Below are 21,857 nucleotides of genomic sequence, written 5' to 3' on the forward strand. Positions count from 1 at the left end.
CGGTGAGTTAGCATAAGACTTGAGAAAAAACCACTTGAAATCTAAAGAGCATATCAAGTAACATAGAGGTCCAGGGGATAAAAGAAATTTCACTAACCTTCAAAGCCCGAAGCTCGTTCCCAGAAGAGACCCTCCCAAGATGGGAAAGCTGTCGCCTTGAACAAGGTGTGTTCTAGAATGGTTTCAACACCACCCAAAGCTTGGATGACGTCGGTGCGGTAAGCGTTCAGATTCCACAATTTACCATCATGACGTTGGCTTGTCCACCAGAAGGGATTGCTCTTCATCAGCTGGTATTGCTTGAACTCAGCACGAAGACGGAAGCCCTTGTCGAAGCTGAGGGTACTGCGGTCCTTCTGGAAGAGGGTGTTGATACGGGGCAGACCGCGGTCCCAGCTGTCTTCAAGATCTTCCAGGGTAAGACGGCGGTTCTGTTGCTGAGCCTCCATGCGCTTCTGGGAGTATTCCATCCACACACGTTGAGAGTCAATAAACTCGGCCTCCCAGGGAATGATGTATCGGAAAATGTTGGGGATCAGGGTCTCCTCGTCATGAGACATACCCGCTCGGAAGTGGGTAATACCAGTGTCGGTCTGCTTGGACCAGCGCTTGTCACTAGTGGGGATAAGGATGTGAGATCCTGAGATCATACCGAGACCTCCAAGCTCCTTGGGAGTGTAGAAGACAGCGGGAGGGAAACGGGAGGGCATCTTGGAGTTCAAACCAATCTTGACACGAGTCTGGATCTTGGTCTCGCATTTGACGATGGTGTCGAGGAGGTTGACGGTCGACACGGCAGCTTCACGGTAGTAAGTGAAAAGAGCAATCAGCGCAGTGTTCCACTTGTTGGCGATCTTCGTGAATGTGGTGGATCCAGAAGACATGAGGATTTGTCGAATGCGGTTGTTGAACTTCTGAATGTCCTCCTCGGTGACCTGGAGGAAGGCATGGGCGGTACGCTCCTTGGACGAGTTGTCGACCAGAGACCAGACACTATCCTTAACGGAGAACTCCTCGTTTTGGTTGCGAATCTTGGGAAGAATGCGAACCTCAAAGCCACTCATGGAAAAGAGCAGGTTCGGGTTGTCTTTGCTGTACACACTGGCAAATGTGTCATCCCAGTCGATCGTGGTGATGGATCGAGGGAGACGGTTCTTCATATCCCAAAAGACAGCACGGCCAAGGTTGACATCGTGGCGCATCAAGCGCATTCGGCAATCGCGAGGCCAGCACTTCTTGTTCTTGTAGCCAATAACATTCTCGAAGTTGGGATCTGGGTTCTCCGTCAAGAATCGTTGAATAAGATCACGAGATTCGTCAGCCTTGAAACGGTAGAACACCCAAATCTTGTCAACGTAGCGAGTGTAGAGACGGATGGGGTGTCGAGTCTCGGTGGCGCGGTCCTTGAACTGCAAGAAATCGTTGGGGCTCGCAGGCGGTCCAGCCATTTCACTGGCACGCTGCAAACCGAGAAGCAGCAGATCAATCATCATGCCATAGTACTGGAACACGAAGCCGGAGAATTGAAGACCACGGATCAGGCCATAACTGTTGGTGTGGTTCATGTCCTTGTAGCTGAGCTGGACGTTGTTCTTGGAGGTTATGTAGTCTGCCAAGTTGTGGTCCATGATGAGGCGCAGCATGCGGTTCAACAGAGTGAGATCCATTTTTTCATAGACCTTGGACAGCTCAGTCTCGATCATGACGTTGGTCTCGCCATCAGCCGTCTCCCAGACGTTGGACAGGTTGTTAATACCCTGAGTCCACTTGTATGTCAAAAGCGGCGGCACTTCAGAATCTGAAGGCTTGATCCAAGCAGGGAACAGATGACGCTGGTCAGCCTGGTACCAGAGATATTGATCCAAATAAGCGTCGGTGATCTTCTCGATAGGCTCGATATCATAGACAGGGTTGATATTGTTATAATTGTCGTTCATATCAATTCCAACTTCCTTGAAGGCACGCTGAGTCAGGAGGAAACGCTTGATTCTTGCCAAGGTGGTTCCTGGGGAATCATAAGCCTGTTCGATGAGAGCAAGCTCCTCACGCTGACTCTGGTTCAAACGACCCTTCACGGAGTAAGACTCGCGCAGACGCTCGAGAGCAAGAATGAGAATCTTTGTGTCATGCTTGTACGAAACGCTGGGGAAAGGAATTGGCGAGAACTTGCGAGACTCCAGCCAGTGCACCATGGTTGTGTAAATGGCGACAGCTTCCTCGGAGGAAACATAAGGACCATCCTTGAGATAGTTATGTTGACGCTCTTGCTCCGACTTGAGCCAGAGACGAGTAAGACGACCCAAGTTCTTCTTGGCCACGGTCTTGTCCACGGTGGCACCACGACGAATTCTCTCTCGGTTGTAGTGAGCAACGGAAATCCACCAATCGGCCTTGCTCTTCACGTATCGAAGAATAATGTTCTCGATGGGCGCAGGCAGACCAGGAACCTTCCAGGGGATGTTACTCTTCCAGCATCTCCATGCCTCAGACAAGTGCTGCAAGACAACGTTGACCTTGTTCTGCTTGATACCCTCGGGCATCATATCCATCAAATCGGCCATAACGGAGGCACGCAGTTCCAGATCGAAGTGAGACTCCACACGCTGCTTGGTCACCGTCTTGGCCACACCCTTGCTGTGACGTCCCTCAAATTGACGAGAGAGTAGGTTTCCAAGCCATCGCTCGAGCAGAGGAATGATACCACGCATGAAGAACAGCCAGACTCGCCAGGCAGGAGCCCAGAAACCACAGCCGGGGCCCTTGCCGACGGGACCAGAGTTGAACCGATAGTAGATCAAATGCTTAAGATCCTTACACGAACGGATCTGGTGCATAAGCTTGTACTTGTAACGATACATACCGGTAAGCTGACCGACATGGTTGAAAGCGTACAGAATACCGTCAGCCAACTGGAAAGCATCGATGTTACCCAGGCGATATTGGACCTGGGCGTCAACGATCAACTTAGTAAGACGCAAGATTTCACGCATCAAGTGGAAAGCATTTCCGAAACGGGACTTCTTTCGCTCCTTGGTTGTCAATGTCTTGACCGGCTTCAAGTTAAAGTTATAGTCTAGATGCAGATAGGTCAAGTTCTTTCGGTGAATTAACAGATTCAACATGTTGAAACCCTGACGGCAGACCTGCAGGCCCGCTTCGACCCAGTCGATTGTGGTCTGCTGGAAGAATTTGGTTGTCTTCAGAGTCTTCAACAGATTCTGCTTGCTCTGGGCCTTCGACTTGCTCTTGTGCAACTCGTTGAGAACATAGGTCTTCAGCAGCTTCTGGTAGGACACGCGGACCTTAACGGGCTGGCCCTGCGGGCAGTGCTCCAGGTACCATTGTTTCACGAGCGGCACATCCTGAGCGCGAACCATCTTTCCGGATCGCTTATCGAATGGGTGAGGAGCCCACCAAAGCGCAATAGCAGAGGCGGTATCCTGAGTGTAGAGCTCTTCATCATCGAAGAAAGGCTCTACCTCCCCAGGAAGCTCAAAATCATCCTCATTATCTGGTCCAAAGATCTCGTCCTCATGGCTGACAGTGATGTTCTTCGGTGCGACGGAGCGAGAGGAAATCGGATTAATGACAGGGTCGAAGTAAAAAGCGGGAAGGTTGGGGTCTTCGGTGCGGACATAAACCACTTGGGGGTGAGAGTACCAGGCGATCTTCACGCTGCGGGGAAGGGTATTATACAGGTGGGGGAAGGTGACCCGGTATTCGGTCCGGATCGGGGCACGGAAGATAATGCGGTCGATCGCGTTGAACTCGCTGAAGTCCTCGTCGTTAGGGTCGATATCCTTGTACAAAGGCTCGAAGCGGGGACCACCGGGGATGGCCACGTTGAGAGCCTTTGCAGTGAAGAAGCTGTTGAGGTCGAACATGTGGTGATAGTTTTCATCAACGACGTCGCTAAGGAGCTGGTGGCTGAGACGGTGAAGAGTAGCCATCTGCGGCAACGACAGGTTCCAGCTCTTATAGCTTGGCCCATTGACGTGGGGAGTATCCAGTAAAGGCCTATGGTCGTAGAACCATTCGTAGACCGCCGCATCTTCCTCCTCGTCCAGCTCCATCTGGATAGGCTCCAGAGGCTCGACGTCCTCAATATTTTCCGACCATGAAAGAGGGGGTTCCTCATCATCAAACGGAGGGAAGCGCATGCGCTTGAAATGCCTTCGGTCAGACTTCTCGCGACGCATGGACATCCACATGGTAGCCCACTGGGCATGAAAGACCGGCTCGATAACGCGTGGTGTCTCGTTGACGAGAGTCAAACATCCGTTGACGTGGTAGAGTACCTTCACTTCCCTCGCTGACTCCCAGGGCATGGGCATATTTTCGAGGAGCTTCAGGACCGCATGGGGCATAAACTTTAACGCGCCAAGATAGCTGCGCTTCTCGTTGGTGAACTTCTTCTGCGAGACATCGCCAATATCCTTCACAATCTTTCGTAGATGCTCCGGGGGCATGTCTGCCTTTTGTGTTTCGACAAATCCTCCTTTGCGCTTCTCGCCGAATCGACTGCGCTGCGTGCGCAGCCATTCATGCTTCTTCTGCGCAAATTTTGCGGCGTTCGGGTCGGCGGTGGGGGCATAGCCAGGAGGCGGTGGTGCCAGTGGCATAGATGGGGGAGCTGCGCCCCATCCTGGAGGAGGAGGGGGAGGAGGCAAAGATGCCATGGTGGTGGTTGTTGATGGGGGAATCACCCACCCTCCCTAGACGTGAGTTGGGCTCAGAGTCGCGTCCGAATCACGTCAAGAACCATGGACTCGTCAGGTAAACGTGGTTGAAAGGTATGGAGAGTTCGTAGGTAAAAGACGCGCAAGAGATTGAGCGTGCTAGATGATGGAAAGGGGACACCAACACCAGCACTTCGACAGCAAAGACGAGACTCCTGCGATGCCGAACTTTGAGGTGGCGGCTCCATCTTTGACGCTAGTCCTGATTGGGTTAGCGTCACCTCGCCAAATGTGCGCTAGAGCGAAACCCACACAAACCCGCGCAACTCGAACATTTTACCGTTCACAACCCGACGACGACAACGCCCTTGACCACCGAGGTTCACCACAGTCAAAATGCCCAACAACAGACTGACCTTCGTAAGTGCTATTGCTACAATATCTACCATTTTTTCTGAATGCTGACTCTTCTCTCCAGCGCCGCCGGAACCCGTACGTTGAAAAAAATTTCCTTCCCTCGAGCAATGCCTCTTCAACGCTTGATTCGACATGAATACGACCGGATGAGACGAGCTTGACAGTTTTTTGAACGACATGTTGACGAATTTCCCCCCGACAGGTACAACACGCGGTCCAACAAGGTTCGCATCATCAAGACCCCCGGTGGTGAGCTCCGATACCTTCACCTGAAGAAGAAGGGCACTGCTCCCAAGTGCGGTGACTGTGGCATCAAGCTCCCTGGCGTGAGTGCCCCCTGAGTTGATTTTTTTTTTGAGTTGTGTGTGCGTTGTGTGCGGGTATGGTGGTCGTGGGGTGGACGGACGAAGGGTCATGAAAAATTCGACAATCGCCTTGAACGGAACGACATGACCCTACGAGTCAACCAAAACCGAACACAACCACTGCATAATCCTCGATTCAGTCAAAAAAGACCCCAACGAACTAACCATGGTGATCGCACAGATTCCCGCCCTCCGCCCCCGCGAGTATGCTCAGATCTCCCGCCCCAAGAAGAACGTCAGCCGTGCCTACGGTGGCTCCCGCTGCGCCGGTTGCGTCAAGGACCGCATTGTCCGTGCCTTCCTGATTGAGGAGCAGAAGATCGTCAAGAAGGTTCTCAAGGAGTCCCAGGAGAAGGCCGCTGGCAAGCGCTAAGCAACGTCTGTTTCGTCGGTGTTGGTCTTTTTGGGGAGCGAACGTTACGGAAAAACGGTGGGAACGGTTCTTCAGAATCTAGAAAAAAGGATGATCAGGAACCGCTAGCACGCGAATCCATGATGGATCGTGGGCTATGCAAATGAAACCCAAATTTACTATCTTCATGAGATTCCCATGAGCGTCTTGTTTGGCTCGAGTATTTCCGTCAATTGCCTTGGTTGACATCTGCAACTTATGAATGACTATGCGGCGAGTGTAGACCTTGTCGCCGACTTATTACAGTCCGTAGATCTAGCTGCACGTCTTTCGTCGCCCCGGTCCTGTTGTACCCTAAGGTACCCTGCTGGGACATCACTTTAATGCCATTCACACGCACATCTACGTCAACGCGGTGGCCTCCGCACCGTATGATGTCCCAAGTCTAGATTTCGACCGAAAAACCTTGGAGCATTTTCATCACGCCAACGACCAGACCACGCGAAAATGTATTTTCAGATGTTTCGTATACAACTGGGGCCGCACAATATCCTTGTTTGAGTTCTTGGTCGAGAATCAGCCAGCACAACTCCGTCGCCAGACCGCTATAATACGAAATCTCGGCATTCGCAACTAGATGGTTTTAGTGAGAGGATATATTGCCGATATATTGCCGCCTATCATTGACGGGGGCATAGCTTCGATTACTCGCAGGACTCGTTATTCGGTCGAACCCCCCCCCCTCCTTGCTCCGAGCTTTGCATATTGTGTTCCGGCCAATATAGATGTAGATTATAAGCTAATTCCCATGAGAAAGATACCCCTGGCCGGTTTCTTTCTTAGGCTTGGGAATTTCGGGCTTTGAGACTTTGGGCATTTGGTAATTTTAGGACATTGACTGCGAAACTCGCTTAAAGCGACCTGAGACGGACTAGCACATAATTACTTCGCGGGACGCCCGCATACCTCCAGGGCTTCCCCAGTGAAACCAGCACCTTGGGAAAAGTTCTAAGATTCCATCGATTGATTAAGTGATTCATCGAAGACCAAACAAGAAGTCTTCTGTAGTTTTCCCTATGGGGAAATGTCAAAGTGGATATAGTTTCCCAAATGTATATATCCCTATGTCGGACAGGCGGAGCGTATCTAGTCTGTAACTACCCGTGGGTTAATGCATCCACTATTTAGCTGCCGAAACACTGAGTTTTCTGACGCTTGAGGTATATGGAATGTAATAATATTTCTTTCTGCACTCGTACCCCAGGTGAGCTTATCAAGTCTTTAGTCGCCGAAATGCCGCTTCGGGAAGGAGACTTGAACCCTTGACACGCATAAGGCCCGCAGATCCCCATGACAGAACTGACCAAGAGTCTGCGAAAGCTAAGAGAAAAAAGAAAGAAAGAAAAATCAATATGGCAAGGGGCTAAACAAGACCATGGTGCCATACCAGGACTACTTTTGGCACCTGCAAGTCTATTTTTCACGTAAAGGTTATATGATGTCGAGCATAGAGCTCGAGCATCAAAACTCAATTTTTATGAACACAAGAATGTCTACAGAAAAGAAGAGAGAACCCCGCCGACGAACAAGAAGCATTGTCGACGTTTGACAAGAATATTCAAAGGACGCTTCGTGCCACCCCGCTAGCTAACTATGCGATCCTGAAGACGAAGTTATCTGCAAAGTACCAATGATCAGTGCTCCCTCCACTTCCATAAGATATTTGGAACTGATATACGCCAGGTCTGTCCACTTACGTGGCAGCCGATGATCCTTCGTATCCATCCGTCACCATCCGTCAGCCACGTCGACCCTCGACTGGCGTCCAATAGATCGAAATGGCAGCCCGGACCGACATGCTCTCCGGCCATTTCTCAAAGAAATTTGTTTTGTATTTTTTTCGTTTTTCTTTTTTCTAACTGGCCTCCACTTTGAGCTACCACCTCCACGAACCATGCCGAGGAGTGGTCAGAGCATAGGGTTCTATGGCTCGGACGCTCCCCCGGCTGAGCCCACTTAGCGCTTGCTCGGCACGAAAGTCTGGGCGGAAGATCACAATGCACTATTGACAGCTGTCGAGCCGCGTATTCCATCCTACAGATGCTCAACGGAAACGGTCCGGAGTCTGAGCCGTCTTCTGGTCAAGAGCCAAGGCCTGTGCCAGCGTGAGAGGATAGGGTCTCGGAACAATGCAAAGGATCAGACTCCTGTTTCAACTATACCCAAGTGTCTTTCAAGCCAAAGTAGCCGGCATTAGACCAGAAATCGAATCCCTGCTTTGACGGGCTCGACCCGCTTGCATCCCCATCGGCTATGAAGTATTAAGACTAACGAGAACAAATGTACGTGTGGGGGTTTCCATCTCGGTCTTCACCCAAACCTCTCCTTCATAAAATTTAAGACGAGGATCTGTCTTTCGTTTCTTCTGCTATAATGGTGATAGATCATTATTCTGGGATCTAGCCGAATGGTAAATGCACTTGGACGGATTAGGCTGCGGCGGGTTCCTAGCAGACATTGGCGAACAGACTATTGATGCAAGCTACCAACGGCCCTCCATGGAGTGACTTGCCTGTGTCTTCGCAAGTGGCACCGAATCACAGAGTTGCAAAGAATCAGGGAAGCATGACAGCAGCAGGCTACCGGCATCGGCCGGAAAGAAAATGTAAGAAAAATGAAATAGATGTGTTGCATTAAACTGCATTACACGTGACCTTCATTGCTCGAACTGTCAGAGAACCCATAGAACTGGAATTAGAAGTGCTTTTACCTAGATTTAATAGGTATATAAGCCAGTGGCTGATAGGTCTAGATCTAGAAAGTAGCACCGTGGCTTCTGAAGGTCACCATCTCGACAACTCATGCATCGCATTGGCTGGGTATTCGGATATCTTACCCGATTTTAATGTAGCACAGCTAAAAAGCAATCTAACGGAGATCCATCGACCAAATACTCCGTACTCCGTAAGACAGGAAAGGTAAATAAAAAAGCAAAGAAAAAGTATATTTTTAGGAGAGATAGTCTGCCACTTCGTAGAAATGAATAAGCAGATACAAACACCCAATAATGAGTGATGAAGATACTTGTACTCGGTGAATATCACTCGTTGAATCTTACTTTAAATCTGGGAAATTCCAACCAGATTAAGAGCTTGCAGGCTGAGCTTACTGGCAGGCCTGCGTGGGAGAAAAAAAAAAAAAAAAGGAAATGTGCAAGAACGCAGCGATTGGACAAATTGTGAATGGTTTGCAGCTGTCATCTTTACAGAAGTAACGATGTACAGATACCAGCTACGCCCATACCGAGGAGATAGCAAATTCCCAAGTAGGTTTAAGGACGTATAGAGAACGTACGCAGAAATAAAAAACCCGGCTAGGGAACAGTAGGAGTGGATCGCCCGGGCCTTGGTATCATTGGGCTTAGGAAAATGATTCCCTCTGCCAGCCATTGATTCGTCGCGATCTTCGTCATCTAAGGTGGGAATAGGGGTACGCAGATTAGTTCCATAGTCCCCTGACCCCTACCCGCACAGCTGACAGTGTAGATCTAGATCACGCACGGTTACGGCGCTAAGGAGCATCACGATCATCCCAAATCTGCATCCATAGTCACCGGAGGGGCGGATAGGAAGATGTAGATCGTCTTTGATGGATCTATAGAAGAAGGCAACAAGCGGGAAATACAATATGATGCAAAAGCGCAGACTAGACGAGCCTTGTCCGCGTCAGCAGGACTTTTGCTGCAGCCATTCGCTAAGACAGTTCTGGAGCGGCTTCTTTGGGGACATAGTAGATATGAGGTGAGGAATATTCAAGATAATACTTCTTTGTTTGGATGCACTGCACGGACTTCGCCTCTCGTGAGCGTACAGGACATGTTCACAGTGACAAGGTCTACAGGCTCCATCTGGAATGGCTTCCGCGCTAAAGATCTGCATGTATGAGGCCGTCGAGCGGTCCGGCCCTCGTGCCCAACTGAGAACGTGAGTCTTGTTGGAAATAGGAAGCTTAGTGATATGACAGCCCTGAATGTTAACCCCGGAAGAGTGACTCATTTTCCGGGACTTCCACGTTGCTGACTACGATACACTTTTACTTTCAATAGAAGACTAGCACAAAAAAGCAATATAGAATGCAAAGTGCAAGAGCCATGCAGGCATTGCCTCTAGTTATTTGAGGGCCAAAATCACTCAGCCAAAAGAATATCAAAAAATTAAAAGAATATACACATCAAAAAATAAATAAAAAACAACCAGCATGAAGAAAACGAGATAATGGTGCATGTCAACAGACTCCAGGCTTTTTCCCTGTTGCTATCATCGCCCCCTGCCCCCTTTTTTTCAGCCGCGCCTCTGCGTCCTTCCGCAAAGGCTGAAGATCTCATAGCTTTCCGGGCCCTGTCAACCCATTATCGGGCCCTGAGAGGGGGTACCAACCACCGATATGGTCAAGATCGAGCGGTACATAGCTCAGTGCCGGTCCCGCGACACCATAGAACATCGAGTTATCACCAAGTGGGGAGCTCGTGCAGCCAATCACTTTGGAAAAGTCGAATTCTTGTTTGACAAGGCTGTCGCCGGGGGGCAGGCCATTGAAGACCTTCCCCAATTGATAGTGCGGTGCATCCCCGAAAGGTGGCGTAGGCAGAGGGGATGCGAGATCACCCGATGGCTGGGGCTGAGGTAGCTGGGTCTGACTTTGCGTTGGTGAATGCTCGTGCTGAATTGGGTGGCGCGTCTTCGTCGCATGTTTTGCGGCCTTCCCCCCTTAGACCCTGAGCGCTGACGCCCAAGAAATGGAAAATTGGAGCTGGTGGCCTTGCGGTGATTCGATTTGCGATAGCGCGTAGTGGATTCCACATAGCCCCGGTTGATGGCATCTTGAGTCAGAGCCCACAAATTCTGCGGCTTCTTCCTCGTGCACCCGTCAATTTTACTGGCCTCAAATCCCTAAGACGAAGATGTCTGTCAGTAAAGCGCACTCTACTGACTGGGAAGTGGATAGTGATATGAAACTGGTTTGATATGAAACCGGCAGCGGGGATAATGGAAGTGTTGGGAGTGAGAGGTCGTACTTTATTCATAGACAGATTATGGCGAATGCTGTTCTGCCAGCCTTTGGTGCTGTCTCTGCCCTTGCTGGTGTTTTTAATGAACCAGTCATAGATTTGCTGAAGGGACAGTCTATGGCCGTCGGCATCTTTTAGGGCTCTGTAGATGAGTTTCGAGTAGGGCTCTCCATTATGATCCCCTTCGCTTTGGTCACCGAGGCTGGTTCGGGGCGAGTTACTGTCAGCGACGGTGTTGGAGGCAGTGGGACCCATGCTGTTAATGGACATTGATGATGATGACTGCTTAGAGAATATTGAAATGGGTGGTGATGGCGGGGTCGCTCTCAAGGCTAGAGCAATTCCCTCGGAGGTTTCCATTTGTGCCGAATGGCAATAATAGGAATCACGAGCAAAGTAAAAGGACGTGGCAGGATCAGACGGCCAATCCAGTAAATCGCCACTATGGGGCAATTTCGACGCTCGCAGATTTGACTGACTCATCCTGTCTCGTAAAAGGCCTATAGAAGGGATTGAATGATGAGGGTTTGAGTAGAGGGAAGAGAGATGGGAATTTTCAGGCCCGATAGCGCGCGACTTGGGGCTGCACTCGAGTGGTGCCAGCGAAGTGGCGCACCATGGGCTACTATACCCGGGATGTTGAAGGGAGGCCATGAATTCCGACGCCGGGTTAGATCTGAATGCTGCCGAGTTCTCACTGCCTGAAGACCAGGGGTTGTAAAGCTGTGAGGCACTCATCTGGAGAGGCTCAAAACCGAGAGACTGTGTTTGTACTGAGCGATGATACTCGTGCTCTCGCTGGTCAGTTGGAATTTGAGCCAAGTTGAAGTAATCAGATGACAGCGAAGACTCCATCTTGAAACCATGAGGTCTCTCCATTCTTGAAAGCAAGGATGTCGTGAGAATCTAAGACATGCACTTGGATTGAACGAGGAATAAGAGAAGAGTAGTCGTAGGCAGAAGTCAAAAGGGGCAAGGACAACGTAGAAGTAACCAGGATGCCCGTTGTGACCGTCGCCATTCACACAGATTGGAGCTGTACACTTTTTTTTTGTTCCCTCTATTATTTTTCTTGGCCAGTACACCCAGTCAGGCACATGGTCCATCCTGCTGCGAGAATCCATCTGTGCAGCAAGCAAACACACCTGCGTGTGTCGGTGTGGGCCATGGCCCATCGATACAAGAAGACGCGCTGAAGAGGGAGACTGGGGCTGCTCTAGCGTCACTACTAACAAGCCCTTGTGGAACTGGACTTCATCTTACAAACGTCGGCCAATGATCTCACAGGCGGTCCAGGCGGCTCAACCCGGTGCTACAGCAGTCGCGGATGGGTCTGAGGGTCTTCCATTGCCCCCACTTCTGCCCTTGGAGACACTAGAAGAGAAAGGCGGATGGCTGGAGGCGGCCGCCTGCAGACCCAGTCGGTCATTCGCCGTCGTGGAGCGGACCTTCTGGAAGTTGACGAGGTCAACAGGAGGTGAACAACAGGTCAACAGGCTCTCTAGCCGAGCTTTCTCTTCCTGGACTGCATCCAACCAGCCGGAAGCCATCAATCTGCTGCAGCTGCAGGCTCGTGGTGTCACCAGAACAGACTTCAACGACCGCCGTTCCGCGAAAGAGCATGCTGATCCCCGTCGCTGAGCATGTAGGGTCAAAGTACCATTACCGGGAACGTTGTGAATGTCTTGCGCCGTGGTGCATTTGTCATGGTGGGCGACAGAGCCATGATGCGACAAAAAGTGCAAAAATCGGCGGTTAGATTAGACATTTGACATTTAAAGTATTCGGACCATTGGGACTCCACACGTGGACTGTGCTGAAAGTTCTCTGCGAGATCGATTTGAGAGGTGGAAACCTTTTCCAGCCAATTCAGTGGTGGGGTGGATTGATTCACAGGGTGTAAGGGTGTAAGCTGTCTGAGAAATACACCCCGAACCGACATTGCCTGCATACACCACACCACACCACACCACACCACACCACACCAAATCCAACCCCAATCCCGATATAATGTCCATGTGGAAGATGACGGGTCGCGCATGTGTTACTTCCGGTAATAGATCTGAGACAACTTGTCAGTCGTGTTCTTCGCATCCTATCGAAGGATTGAAACTTACCCTTTTGAATTGGAAGTGGAGCTGCAGAATGCCCTGTACAACCAGCATGTCAGAACCTTCCTTGGGTGCGGGGTACGAATACCATTATAGAACATACCTTGTCGAATGTGCTCTTGAAGCCGCGCTCGCGCTTCGCACTATAGTCCCATTCCTTGTCAACAATTCGGAAGGCGATGTCCTCGTACGGTGCCCCGGCCATAAACCGAATCAGACAAGTATCTTCCTCTCCGGCGGCGGCAAAGGACTGTCCACGCTTGCGGCCACCTTCTCGCTCAATGCGATACGTTGGAGCCTTGGCCTTATCAATCAGGTCGGGGTAGAAGATGTTGAACTTGTAACCCTGCACGACTTTGGGAGGCGGGTTGTCATGGTCGTAATGGGTCTGGTTGTACTTGTTCCATTCGTAGCCCATCTGCACTCGGTTGAAGTATCGGGGTTTACGGGGGCGATATTTGCTGGCCCACTGGGCTTGCGAAGGCGTGGTCACGGCTTCTTCGCCGGTAAAGATCTCTTCGTTCTCGCTGACGCCCTTGGCCAACTCTCGTTCATACAATGCCTTGGTCGCCTGCGAGAAGTCATCATTGGGGAGAGAAGAAAATCGACTGGACACAGCCGTGATAGCGGAGCTGCTTGAAGCCGAGTTGATAATAGCCGTAGTTGGCTTTTCAGCCGATCGCTGTCGCAGAGGAACGTAGCCCATGCGGAGGATCTTCTGACGTTCGCGAGCCTGTAAGATTCGTCAGTAATGAGGATTTCACGGCCGGGACAGTCCGAGGTACGTACAACTTGACGAAGGAATGCAGACTCATCCATGATTTCCAGTCCTTTGTCTTCAGGCCGAACCTGAAGCAACGGATCGGGATCTAACCCCTTGAATTCCGATGAAATTGTAGAATTGAGCTGCTGCTCATCGGTAGAAAGCGGTGCCAGGGGAGCCAGCTTTTCTCGAACCGACTCTGCCTCCTCTCTTTGTTGTGTTCTAAGATCGCGAACTCGTTCGTCGATAACGGCCTGGTAGACATTACGTAGTCTCGCACGCGCCTTCCACACGGTCAAGCTGCGCAACAGCTCCTCCCAATAATCTGTATCGATAGGCTCGTTTGAATTCAATTTCCTCTTGACCTGGATTTCCAACGCCTGGAGTTGTTCGTATGTTTTCGGGCTCAAGAGCTTGTTGATATCAGCGGCAACAGAGCTGAGAGCGCGGCCTTCGGGTGCAGAAGTTTTCTGGCGGTCTCGACAAATGACCTTCATCGTCTGCAGCAAGAATATGATCAGCGAGGTGCTGGAGTAGAGCCAAAGGGAGGGTGGACATTATACCTGCCAGAAGTCCCGGTTCTGCGCATTTGTCTCCAACTTGACAAATGTCTCAATTTCGCTCTCCAGATCCTGTAGCTCTGTCTGTGAGAGTCCCTCGAAGACACCGTCCGGGTCCACCACATCGAGCTCGGAATCCGCGATTTCGTCATCCAAAGGGTCGCGTGTGGGATCGATCACGCGTAGGGTCACCGTCAGCCAGTCGATGGGCTTTGCGCGTCCTTCCTTCACTCGAATCTCGGCCTTCTTCTTAGCCTGCTTCAGCACGAAGACATCCTCCTGCGACACCCACTCCCGCGCCTGCTCATCCTCCTGGAGCTGGTTGATCCGCATTTGGTCACGTGTGTTGCGAGGTTGCTGCGGTCTCCGATCTGAGTCCCTTCTATCGCGCCATTCTCTGTCGTCGTTGCGGGGACGGTTCTGGGGTTGACGCCAGGATGAAGGGGATCGCGATCGGCTGCGCCTTGAGCCCGATCGATCGGGGAGTCGCGACGACATGTCGCAGAATATGAGCTATTCTCAATGTAAACGGTCTGAGAAAACACAGGATGCAAGTAAAACGCGTGAGAGCGTGAGGTTGAAAAGTGAAGCGGGAGATCGGCGGCAGGTCAAGCGTGCGGCTAACTTTCCTGCGGCCCCAGGCAGAGCTGCTCCGCACTCCGCGAAGCACCTCGCACATCCTTATAACAGGCATCTCGGACCAGATCTGAGAGTTTTGTGAGCTCAAGTCATGCCTTCAGAGTGGCACAGGCTACAAATATTGGAGGCACTTCCTCCGCTACTCTTTCAATACTCATGGACCCGGCAAGGCTACGAGCTCTATGTGACAGATCTGACCTCGATTTGGTCCGAACAGCTACCACATGCGCGAATCGTGAAGCGAGCAGAACAAACTATCACTACGATTGATCCTAGCGAGGGCGCCGAGCAGCTAGAGGTCTTTCTATCGAAAATCGGGGAAGCTCTACGAGGCGACAGAGGCAACGCAAAGCTACACAATGGACCCCACACCGATTCGCTCGAGCTCACAACAAGCACGAAGCTACCAGCCCCGCTGAAGCCGCTAAAATGGACCCTATACCTTGCGAAAGAGCCCCCGTCGGCTTTGACCGACCGATTATTGCTCCCATTGCTGAGAGACGAGACCAGTTGGGAGTCTCGGCAACAGGCCCTCTTAGACCAGATCAAACAGAAGGATTGGGTCCTTGGGAAACTGTTTGACAAAGTTGAAGCCCTACAGATCGACCTGGGAACCGTATTTCCCGCAGCAGCAGGGCTACGCTCAGCGCGCAAAGGAAGTACACGAGCGGAAGCAGCCAGGCATATCAAAGGCGTTGCGCCGTTTGATGAGCAGAAATGGCTTGCCGAGTCCGGGGTATCTTCATCTGCTATCTCAGGCGTGGCTGCAAATATAGCCCATGAACTGCTTGGATCTAACAATCAGGGTCTTGAGGGTCTTCATCCGCCGCGAAACAATTGGTGGAACACGCTTGAAAGCCGCCCAGCAACTTCTTTCTCCCAAGAGAATGAGTCAGAAGCTCAACTCGTAACACAGAAAGACGCACATATTGTATCCTCACAAGCAGACGTAGATTTAGATGGTGATACTACTGCAGAGAGTGAAGATGAGAGCGAAGATGATGAATTCCAGGTACGCGCTAAACGTTTGTCATGAATAACATAGTTCTCATTTCGATCTAGCGACAACCGACTCCTCCCCAATTCAAGGCCCAAGAAACCAAATCTGCAATCTCCCGACCAACTAGGAAGGCGAAAAAGAAAACTCCTTCTCCACCACCTCCAGTATCGATGGCGGATATGTCTACTGCGTCTGAATCAGAGCCAGATCTCGATTCTAGACCTGAACCAGCGCCACGACATAAGCGTACACCAGATATCTCTCCTCCACCAAGGCCTGCAACACCGCCACCCCAGCCTAAAGCCCCTCCAAGGAAAGCAAGAGGAGGCCTCGGCGTTATTAGAGGAAATAAGAAGAAACAAGAAACGCCAGAGCCAGAGCCAGAGCGGCAAAACTCATTTTCACCACCTCCCAAACCAGCCCAGACCACCGAACCTTCACATCCACTTCCCACGCAAACTAAGCGACCTATGAAGCTGGGGATGATAGGCGGAAAAAGCAAAGCCAAATTACCAACTCCGAGCGAAGCACCTTCTGCCCAGCCAGAGTCCGTTCTTCGTTCTCCTGAAAATGCGGGCCCTTCATCTACAACGGCTATAAATGACTCTTCAAAATCACCAGAAAAGGCTGCACAGATGAAGCAGCAAAAGGAGGAATCGCCAGAAACTAGCACTGTTCCAGAAGCGACACCTATGACGGAGGCCGAGAAAGCTAATCGGAAACGAGAAGAACTGAAACGACAGCTGGAGGCGCAGAGTAAAGCTCCTGCGAAGAAGAAACGGAGGTTTTAAGTGTCAATGCTGGTGGCGATGTCCAATTTAGATTATATCTCCCATTTGTTGGGATTGTCTGTCGATAAGTGCAGCTTGGGACCAATCTGAATGATGTACGGCTGAACAGAAAGGATTCCTGGTAATTAAAATGATATTTGATAAACGCCAAAAGTCCTGGTATCGCAAAGGGATATCATGAATAAAGTACACATCCCGGGTATCCAAAGCCACTACAACTTGAATATAGGAAGGATCCCCAGTTCTACTCCTGCGGTGCAATGTTCGAACGGCTAGTAGGGCCCCTGCTTTTCCCCTGCTCACCCGGTGTAACCAGCCTGACCTTCTTAGGCGAGACTGCCCCGGGAGAAATCTGGCCCTGACCACCTGCAGAGCTGACTGTAGAAGCATTGGACCCGGCGCCGCTACCACCAGTCGCGGCAGCAACACCAGCAGCTCCGAGCATTCCGCGAACCTTCTCCACGGCCTTGCTCTCGCCCTTGGTCCACGGGTCGCGCTTCACGAGGCCAGCGCCGGACGTGCGGCGTTTAGATTCGGTGAGAAGGGTCTGGCGATTGAGTTCGCGCCGCGGACCAGGACCGCAGTCATGTGAGCAGCCTGGTGTGGCGCAGCCTCCTTCACTTATCGAGGGATCGCCTAGCCAGGTGGTGATGCAGGCCATGTGGCCGCCATGGCCACATCCCTGGCACCAGGTCCAGAGGGCAGAGCCTTTGGGACGGGGTGCAGTGAATGGCTCAAGGCCGTCTAGCTCGAAAGAGGGGATAGGTTCAGTAGGAACTGAGGACTGGGAGGAGAGGTGGGAAATAGTCTCAGCCTCTGGGTCGGGGCTTGAGCTGCCAATTGATTCAGACTGCCGCTGTATCTGGGCTGCGACCCATTCCGCTGGAGGGTCAATGCTCATGCAGATGGAGCATGGTGCTTGTGGAGTGTCGCAGCGGTGGCAGCGAGTATTGTCACGTATCGGGTTCTCGTATGGTCTCTGGCAGGTATAGCAGAAGACATTAATGAAGGTGTCTGCCTGCGCATAGTCGTAGACACATGGGTAGGTTGACACGCAAGATAGGCGAAGCTCTGCAGCTTCTAGGTCCATTGAATGCCGGATAAGGCATTCGTTGTAGGACTTGAAAATCATTTCACACTCTTCGTAAGGAAGAATTTGCTCACAATCCTGGAAGAGGACGTGAAGCTTCTGCAGTAAATGCGCCGCTGTCTGAATATCGACAGAGCTGCTGCTGCTATGATAATAGCGCACTGCCTCTTTCAAGATCGCCTCGATACTCCATGGCTTCAGATCCGATGAATTGGGAGCAAGAGGAATCTTGACTCGGGAGAGATCTTCGTAAATTCCTGCCATCGCCGGATAAGCAGCGGTGGTCGCGGGAGGCGTATTCTCAGACGGGAAGGTATCTTCTAAGTCCGGCTGCTCAAGCGGAGTCGACTCTGTCAACAATTCCGGGGGACTCGATGGTCGTTCAAGATGCTTCCGCTCGTTTTCAAGGATAGACTCATCAATATCCATGTCATCTTCAGGCTCTTCTACGGCAGGCTCCAGGCTCGATTCCCTCTGGGCCACGCCGTTAGGTCGACCACCTGCCTGACTGACATCCGAGAGTCGGCGCTCGGGAAGTCTTCCATTCGAGGAATAGGAGGCACCTATGGATTTGGATGGATGCGAGCTATCCGTAGATGCAGAGAACATTGGGAAGCTCTCTGAAGAATCGTGTCGGCCATAGCGCTCTAGCGTGGGAGGACGGTTGGAATCCATTGTTGATTCAAGGGTCAAGGGTTTCTTGGGATATTGTTTGAAGTCCCGAATCGCCGCTCGCTTGTCTTCCAATTTTTGGTCGTAGTCATCCTCAGAGCCTTCGCGAGGAAGGTCTGAACGGCCACGAAGGCGCCAGTCTGCCCTGCCAGCAATCGCGCGAGGCGCTGATCGCTGATCGCTGTCCGGATCCGACTCAAACGGTTCTCGTAGAAGGCCGGGCACGGGCTCCACTAGGGGTTGTATATCGTGACTGGACCTAAATTGCTCTTGTGGCGCTGATGAGACGCGACTAGCATCAGGGCCTGACATGCCCCAGCCATTGTGGGAGCTCAAGACTGATGGGGGAAGAGGGTCAAGATCGACGGCATTTTCAAGTAGTGAAGGAATTTGAGAGTCAGAACTAGTCCATGAATCATCAGGCGAATCAGGCAATGGCTGTGCAAGCGGAGTAGTCATATTCGACGTGCTTTCTTCAGGAATTCGACTTCTTGGACCTTCTGTCTCCATGACTCCCTTGAACAGTCGACTTTTGACCTTTCCCTGGCGGCTTTCGTCTGTCCTAGACTTATCGTTGAGTAGCCCATCTTTGGACGACTTGCCCTTCAAACTACCCCTGCTTGTAGACTGCTCCCTCGACCTGCGTTGAAGCTCTTGGAGGATCGCAAATTTGACGATGCGCCAGGTCTGAGCCAGCTTGGTCAGTGAGACTTCGTCTGCCCGCTCAGCATTATGATCTAGGGATTCAATCAACGAGTTCAAAACATCGACATGACTTCGTCTGCCCGGGCGTTCGACCATCAACGGTGAATAGTGCCCTGCCAAGAATCGGAAGAGAGATGCATCATTTGTGGCACCAGGAATTGTCCCAATAGCTCCCAATTGACTAGGCACCGGGTTTGAGCTTTTGGCCAAAGCTTGTTCCAGGGGAAGGACTGGAATGATATCTATTCCACCTGGAGGGGTGTTACCCAGGGATTTTGATCCCCTGAGCGTAGTGAGCTTGGTCTGGGGATGCCGAAGCGACGAAGCCAGGGCGACATCATCAAGGGTGTCGTCCGCCGGACTGTGACTAAAGGATCTTTCACCGGTGCTGGCCTGATCCTCATCAAGGTGAAGGAATTCGGTGGTGCTGACACCTAGTGGGCGCCGCCTCGGTCGCGGCTGGGCGAACGCCACAAACTCGCCATTTGGACTCCAAGCGACCGAACACATAGGCCGGCGCTTAACTACCGTGGTGGCATAGCGGAGATCCGTCTGGGTAAAGGCCCCTACCTCACCGACTGTCCACAGCAAGTCCTTGGAGTGCCACAGCAGATCGGCGGCTGGGGAATCGTAACGATCAAACTCACGGAAAGGCACGTGTGGGCGGTGGAGGTCCCATAAATGAATCCGCGGATCATCTTTGTCGTAGGAAGTCACTACCTGAGATGACTGCCATTCTCCCGAAGAGGGCGAGTCACCTACCCAGGATGGTGGCCGCCACCGCACATTGGTTACAGCCTGGGGAGTTCGAAATTGAAACGCGGGTTTCTGCCGTCGTTCCGCAGACGAAGAAAAATCCCAGACCTTGACCTGCCGGTCAGTGCCACCGCTGACGATGTGTTTCCCGTCCGGGTGCCAGTCGACCGCGAAACAGGGACGGTCGTGAGCCGCAATCCTCATCAATGGAGCGTTGGTCTTGCGCGCATCCCACATCTGAATGGCACCGCTGTCTGAGGCAGTCGCAAACACGACACCGTCGGTGGGAGACCACCGGACGTCTCGGATGGCATCACTATTACCATGGTAAACATGCTTGCTGCCGCAGGTCGAAAGGCCCCGATTCGCGGAGGCTGATCGCAGATCCCACATTCGGATGGTGCCATCTTGACTACCGGATAGTAACCAAGATGCGAGGTGAGGGTTGAAGGCGAGTCTGTGAACCTGACGGTTGTGGCCCTGGAAGCGACATAGTTGGAGGCCGGGCCGCTGCAAGTCGTAGACGACAATGCGACCATTGGCGACCGCAGTTGCGATTATCCGGTCATAATTGCCATGTGACCACTTGACGTCTCTGACATTCAACTGGTCCTTGTGTGGCATCGACACGCCCGCATCATGGTGGGTGGATGCATAACTGATAACTGCATTGCGAATATTAAATTCTTCCGAGGAGTGATCAGGCGAGACCCGGATTGTTTTGAGGATATCCTTGCCTCCAATCACGGCGTGGGTGCGCTCCGGTGAGATATCTAGGGCGAGAATGGGGATGCCCGTACGGTGAGTGACGGTCTGTGGCTCACCGGGTCTGATGACGTTAATGTTGGATAGGTCCGATGCGACAAAAGCACAAAGAGAAGGAAAGGTATGATAAGGGACGGTTTAGACAGTCAGAGCGGTGTGAGGGACATGCAACACGTACAGCGATTTTGATCTGATGGACCGGGGGCCATCAACGCGGCTACTCTGCGGGCTGGGAGGTCTCGACCCGAAGAAGGGCGCGAAACGGGCGAGCGCGTTGGCAGCCCGATGCGAGTACTTCTGGGTCGGAGGTGGCGGCGGGGGAGGGACCGGAGAGCGTGACCCAGTCTCCGACATGGCTCACACGTTGTCCATGGGGGGCACACGACCAGTTGACCGTAATGGATGAGGGGGGGGGGGGGATGCGAGTCCGTAGTGGACCCCTAAGAAGCTTGGGGTTGCGCAAGCGGTGAAGCTTTGGTGGCGGGGAGGTGTGCCTCAGGAACGGTGAACAGCAAGAACGACAAGTAACAAGGCCTGAATACCTGAATGCCCCAAAGCATGGGGACAATTCAAGGCATATCTTAGGCACGCCCACATAGAGCGGTCTAGCCGCCAGCACAGAAAGGATCAAGATTCGAATCTGGTACTGCAGTAGTCCCGGGCCCTCCGAGTTGATGCATAGAAATATAAAAATAACATGGCGAATCAGATTTCCAATGTCTCACATTTGGACCGGGGATTCGGGAGTCCAATACTATATACTTCGATAGGTAGAAAATCAAGGCCACCAAGCCAAAGTGGACAGAGTAGGACTAAGGGGGAAGGGGGTAAGCAGACAGCTAATCAGCATCTGATCGAGAGAGCTTTGATGGCTAAGACGTCCGGGGGTCGCACTTGCTCGGGATCTAGATCGCGGTCTAGCGATTTTGCCATCTGATCGCCGGGAACGGGGAATTGGAAGTTGGATTTGTAAATTGGGACTCGTGAATCGGAGATATTTCTATCCATCCGAGTCCTAGGCGTCATCTCCGAGCTTGAAAACAGAGGAAGCCAGGCTTCAACATCCCCTCAATTGCGCGTGAAGTCATAGCCGTGGAACCCCCCTTGTCATTGACCTAAGGGAC

The 21,857-nt window shown here is 51.8% G+C and overlaps 7 protein-coding genes across 7 annotated transcripts; 3 read left to right on the forward strand and 4 right to left on the reverse strand.

The window, feature by feature from the left end:
- Positions 1 to 92: 92 nt before the first annotated feature.
- Positions 93 to 4,679, reverse strand: N7443_010098 (Acetate permease A; the record flags this gene model as incomplete). The annotated part of the gene is made up of 1 exon (XM_056890154.1): positions 93 to 4,679. The coding sequence occupies one exon, from the start codon at positions 4,677 to 4,679 to the stop codon at positions 93 to 95; it is 4,587 nt and encodes a 1,528-aa protein (XP_056736645.1).
- Positions 4,680 to 5,075: 396 nt separating this feature from the next.
- On the forward strand, positions 5,076 to 5,834 carry N7443_010099 (60S ribosomal protein eL34; the record flags this gene model as incomplete). The annotated part of the gene is made up of 4 exons (XM_056890155.1): positions 5,076 to 5,099; positions 5,158 to 5,171; positions 5,299 to 5,422; positions 5,643 to 5,834. The coding sequence occupies 4 exons, from the start codon at positions 5,076 to 5,078 to the stop codon at positions 5,832 to 5,834; spliced, it is 354 nt and encodes a 117-aa protein (XP_056736646.1).
- Positions 5,835 to 10,193: 4,359 nt separating this feature from the next.
- Positions 10,194 to 11,151, reverse strand: N7443_010100 (Aldolase-type TIM barrel; the record flags this gene model as incomplete). Its single annotated transcript, XM_056890156.1, has 2 exons — positions 10,194 to 10,484; positions 10,804 to 11,151. 2 exons carry the CDS (start codon positions 11,149 to 11,151, stop codon positions 10,194 to 10,196), a joined length of 639 nt encoding a protein of 212 aa, XP_056736647.1.
- A 1,005-nt stretch (positions 11,152 to 12,156) lies between these two features.
- On the forward strand, positions 12,157 to 12,522 carry N7443_010101 (uncharacterized protein; the record flags this gene model as incomplete). Its single annotated transcript, XM_056890157.1, has 1 exon — positions 12,157 to 12,522. The coding sequence occupies one exon, from the start codon at positions 12,157 to 12,159 to the stop codon at positions 12,520 to 12,522; it is 366 nt and encodes a 121-aa protein (XP_056736648.1).
- Positions 12,523 to 12,925: 403 nt separating this feature from the next.
- N7443_010102 (splicing factor cactin) lies at positions 12,926 to 14,813 on the reverse strand (the record flags this gene model as incomplete). Its single annotated transcript, XM_056890158.1, has 5 exons — positions 12,926 to 12,976; positions 12,999 to 13,031; positions 13,096 to 13,725; positions 13,782 to 14,255; positions 14,319 to 14,813. The coding sequence occupies 5 exons, from the start codon at positions 14,811 to 14,813 to the stop codon at positions 12,926 to 12,928; spliced, it is 1,683 nt and encodes a 560-aa protein (XP_056736649.1).
- Positions 14,814 to 15,045: 232 nt separating this feature from the next.
- On the forward strand, positions 15,046 to 16,745 carry N7443_010103 (uncharacterized protein; the record flags this gene model as incomplete). The annotated part of the gene is made up of 2 exons (XM_056890159.1): positions 15,046 to 15,966; positions 16,017 to 16,745. The coding sequence occupies 2 exons, from the start codon at positions 15,046 to 15,048 to the stop codon at positions 16,743 to 16,745; spliced, it is 1,650 nt and encodes a 549-aa protein (XP_056736650.1).
- Positions 16,746 to 16,989: 244 nt separating this feature from the next.
- On the reverse strand, positions 16,990 to 21,087 carry N7443_010104 (WD repeat protein; the record flags this gene model as incomplete). Its single annotated transcript, XM_056890160.1, has 2 exons — positions 16,990 to 20,797; positions 20,912 to 21,087. 2 exons carry the CDS (start codon positions 21,085 to 21,087, stop codon positions 16,990 to 16,992), a joined length of 3,984 nt encoding a protein of 1,327 aa, XP_056736651.1.
- Positions 21,088 to 21,857: the final 770 nt, after the last annotated feature.

Source organism: Penicillium atrosanguineum, assembly GCF_028827265.1.
Source record: "Penicillium atrosanguineum strain IBT 20685 chromosome Unknown utg000008l_segment0_segment0, whole genome shotgun sequence".
Lineage (NCBI taxonomy): Eukaryota > Fungi > Ascomycota > Eurotiomycetes > Eurotiales > Aspergillaceae > Penicillium > Penicillium atrosanguineum.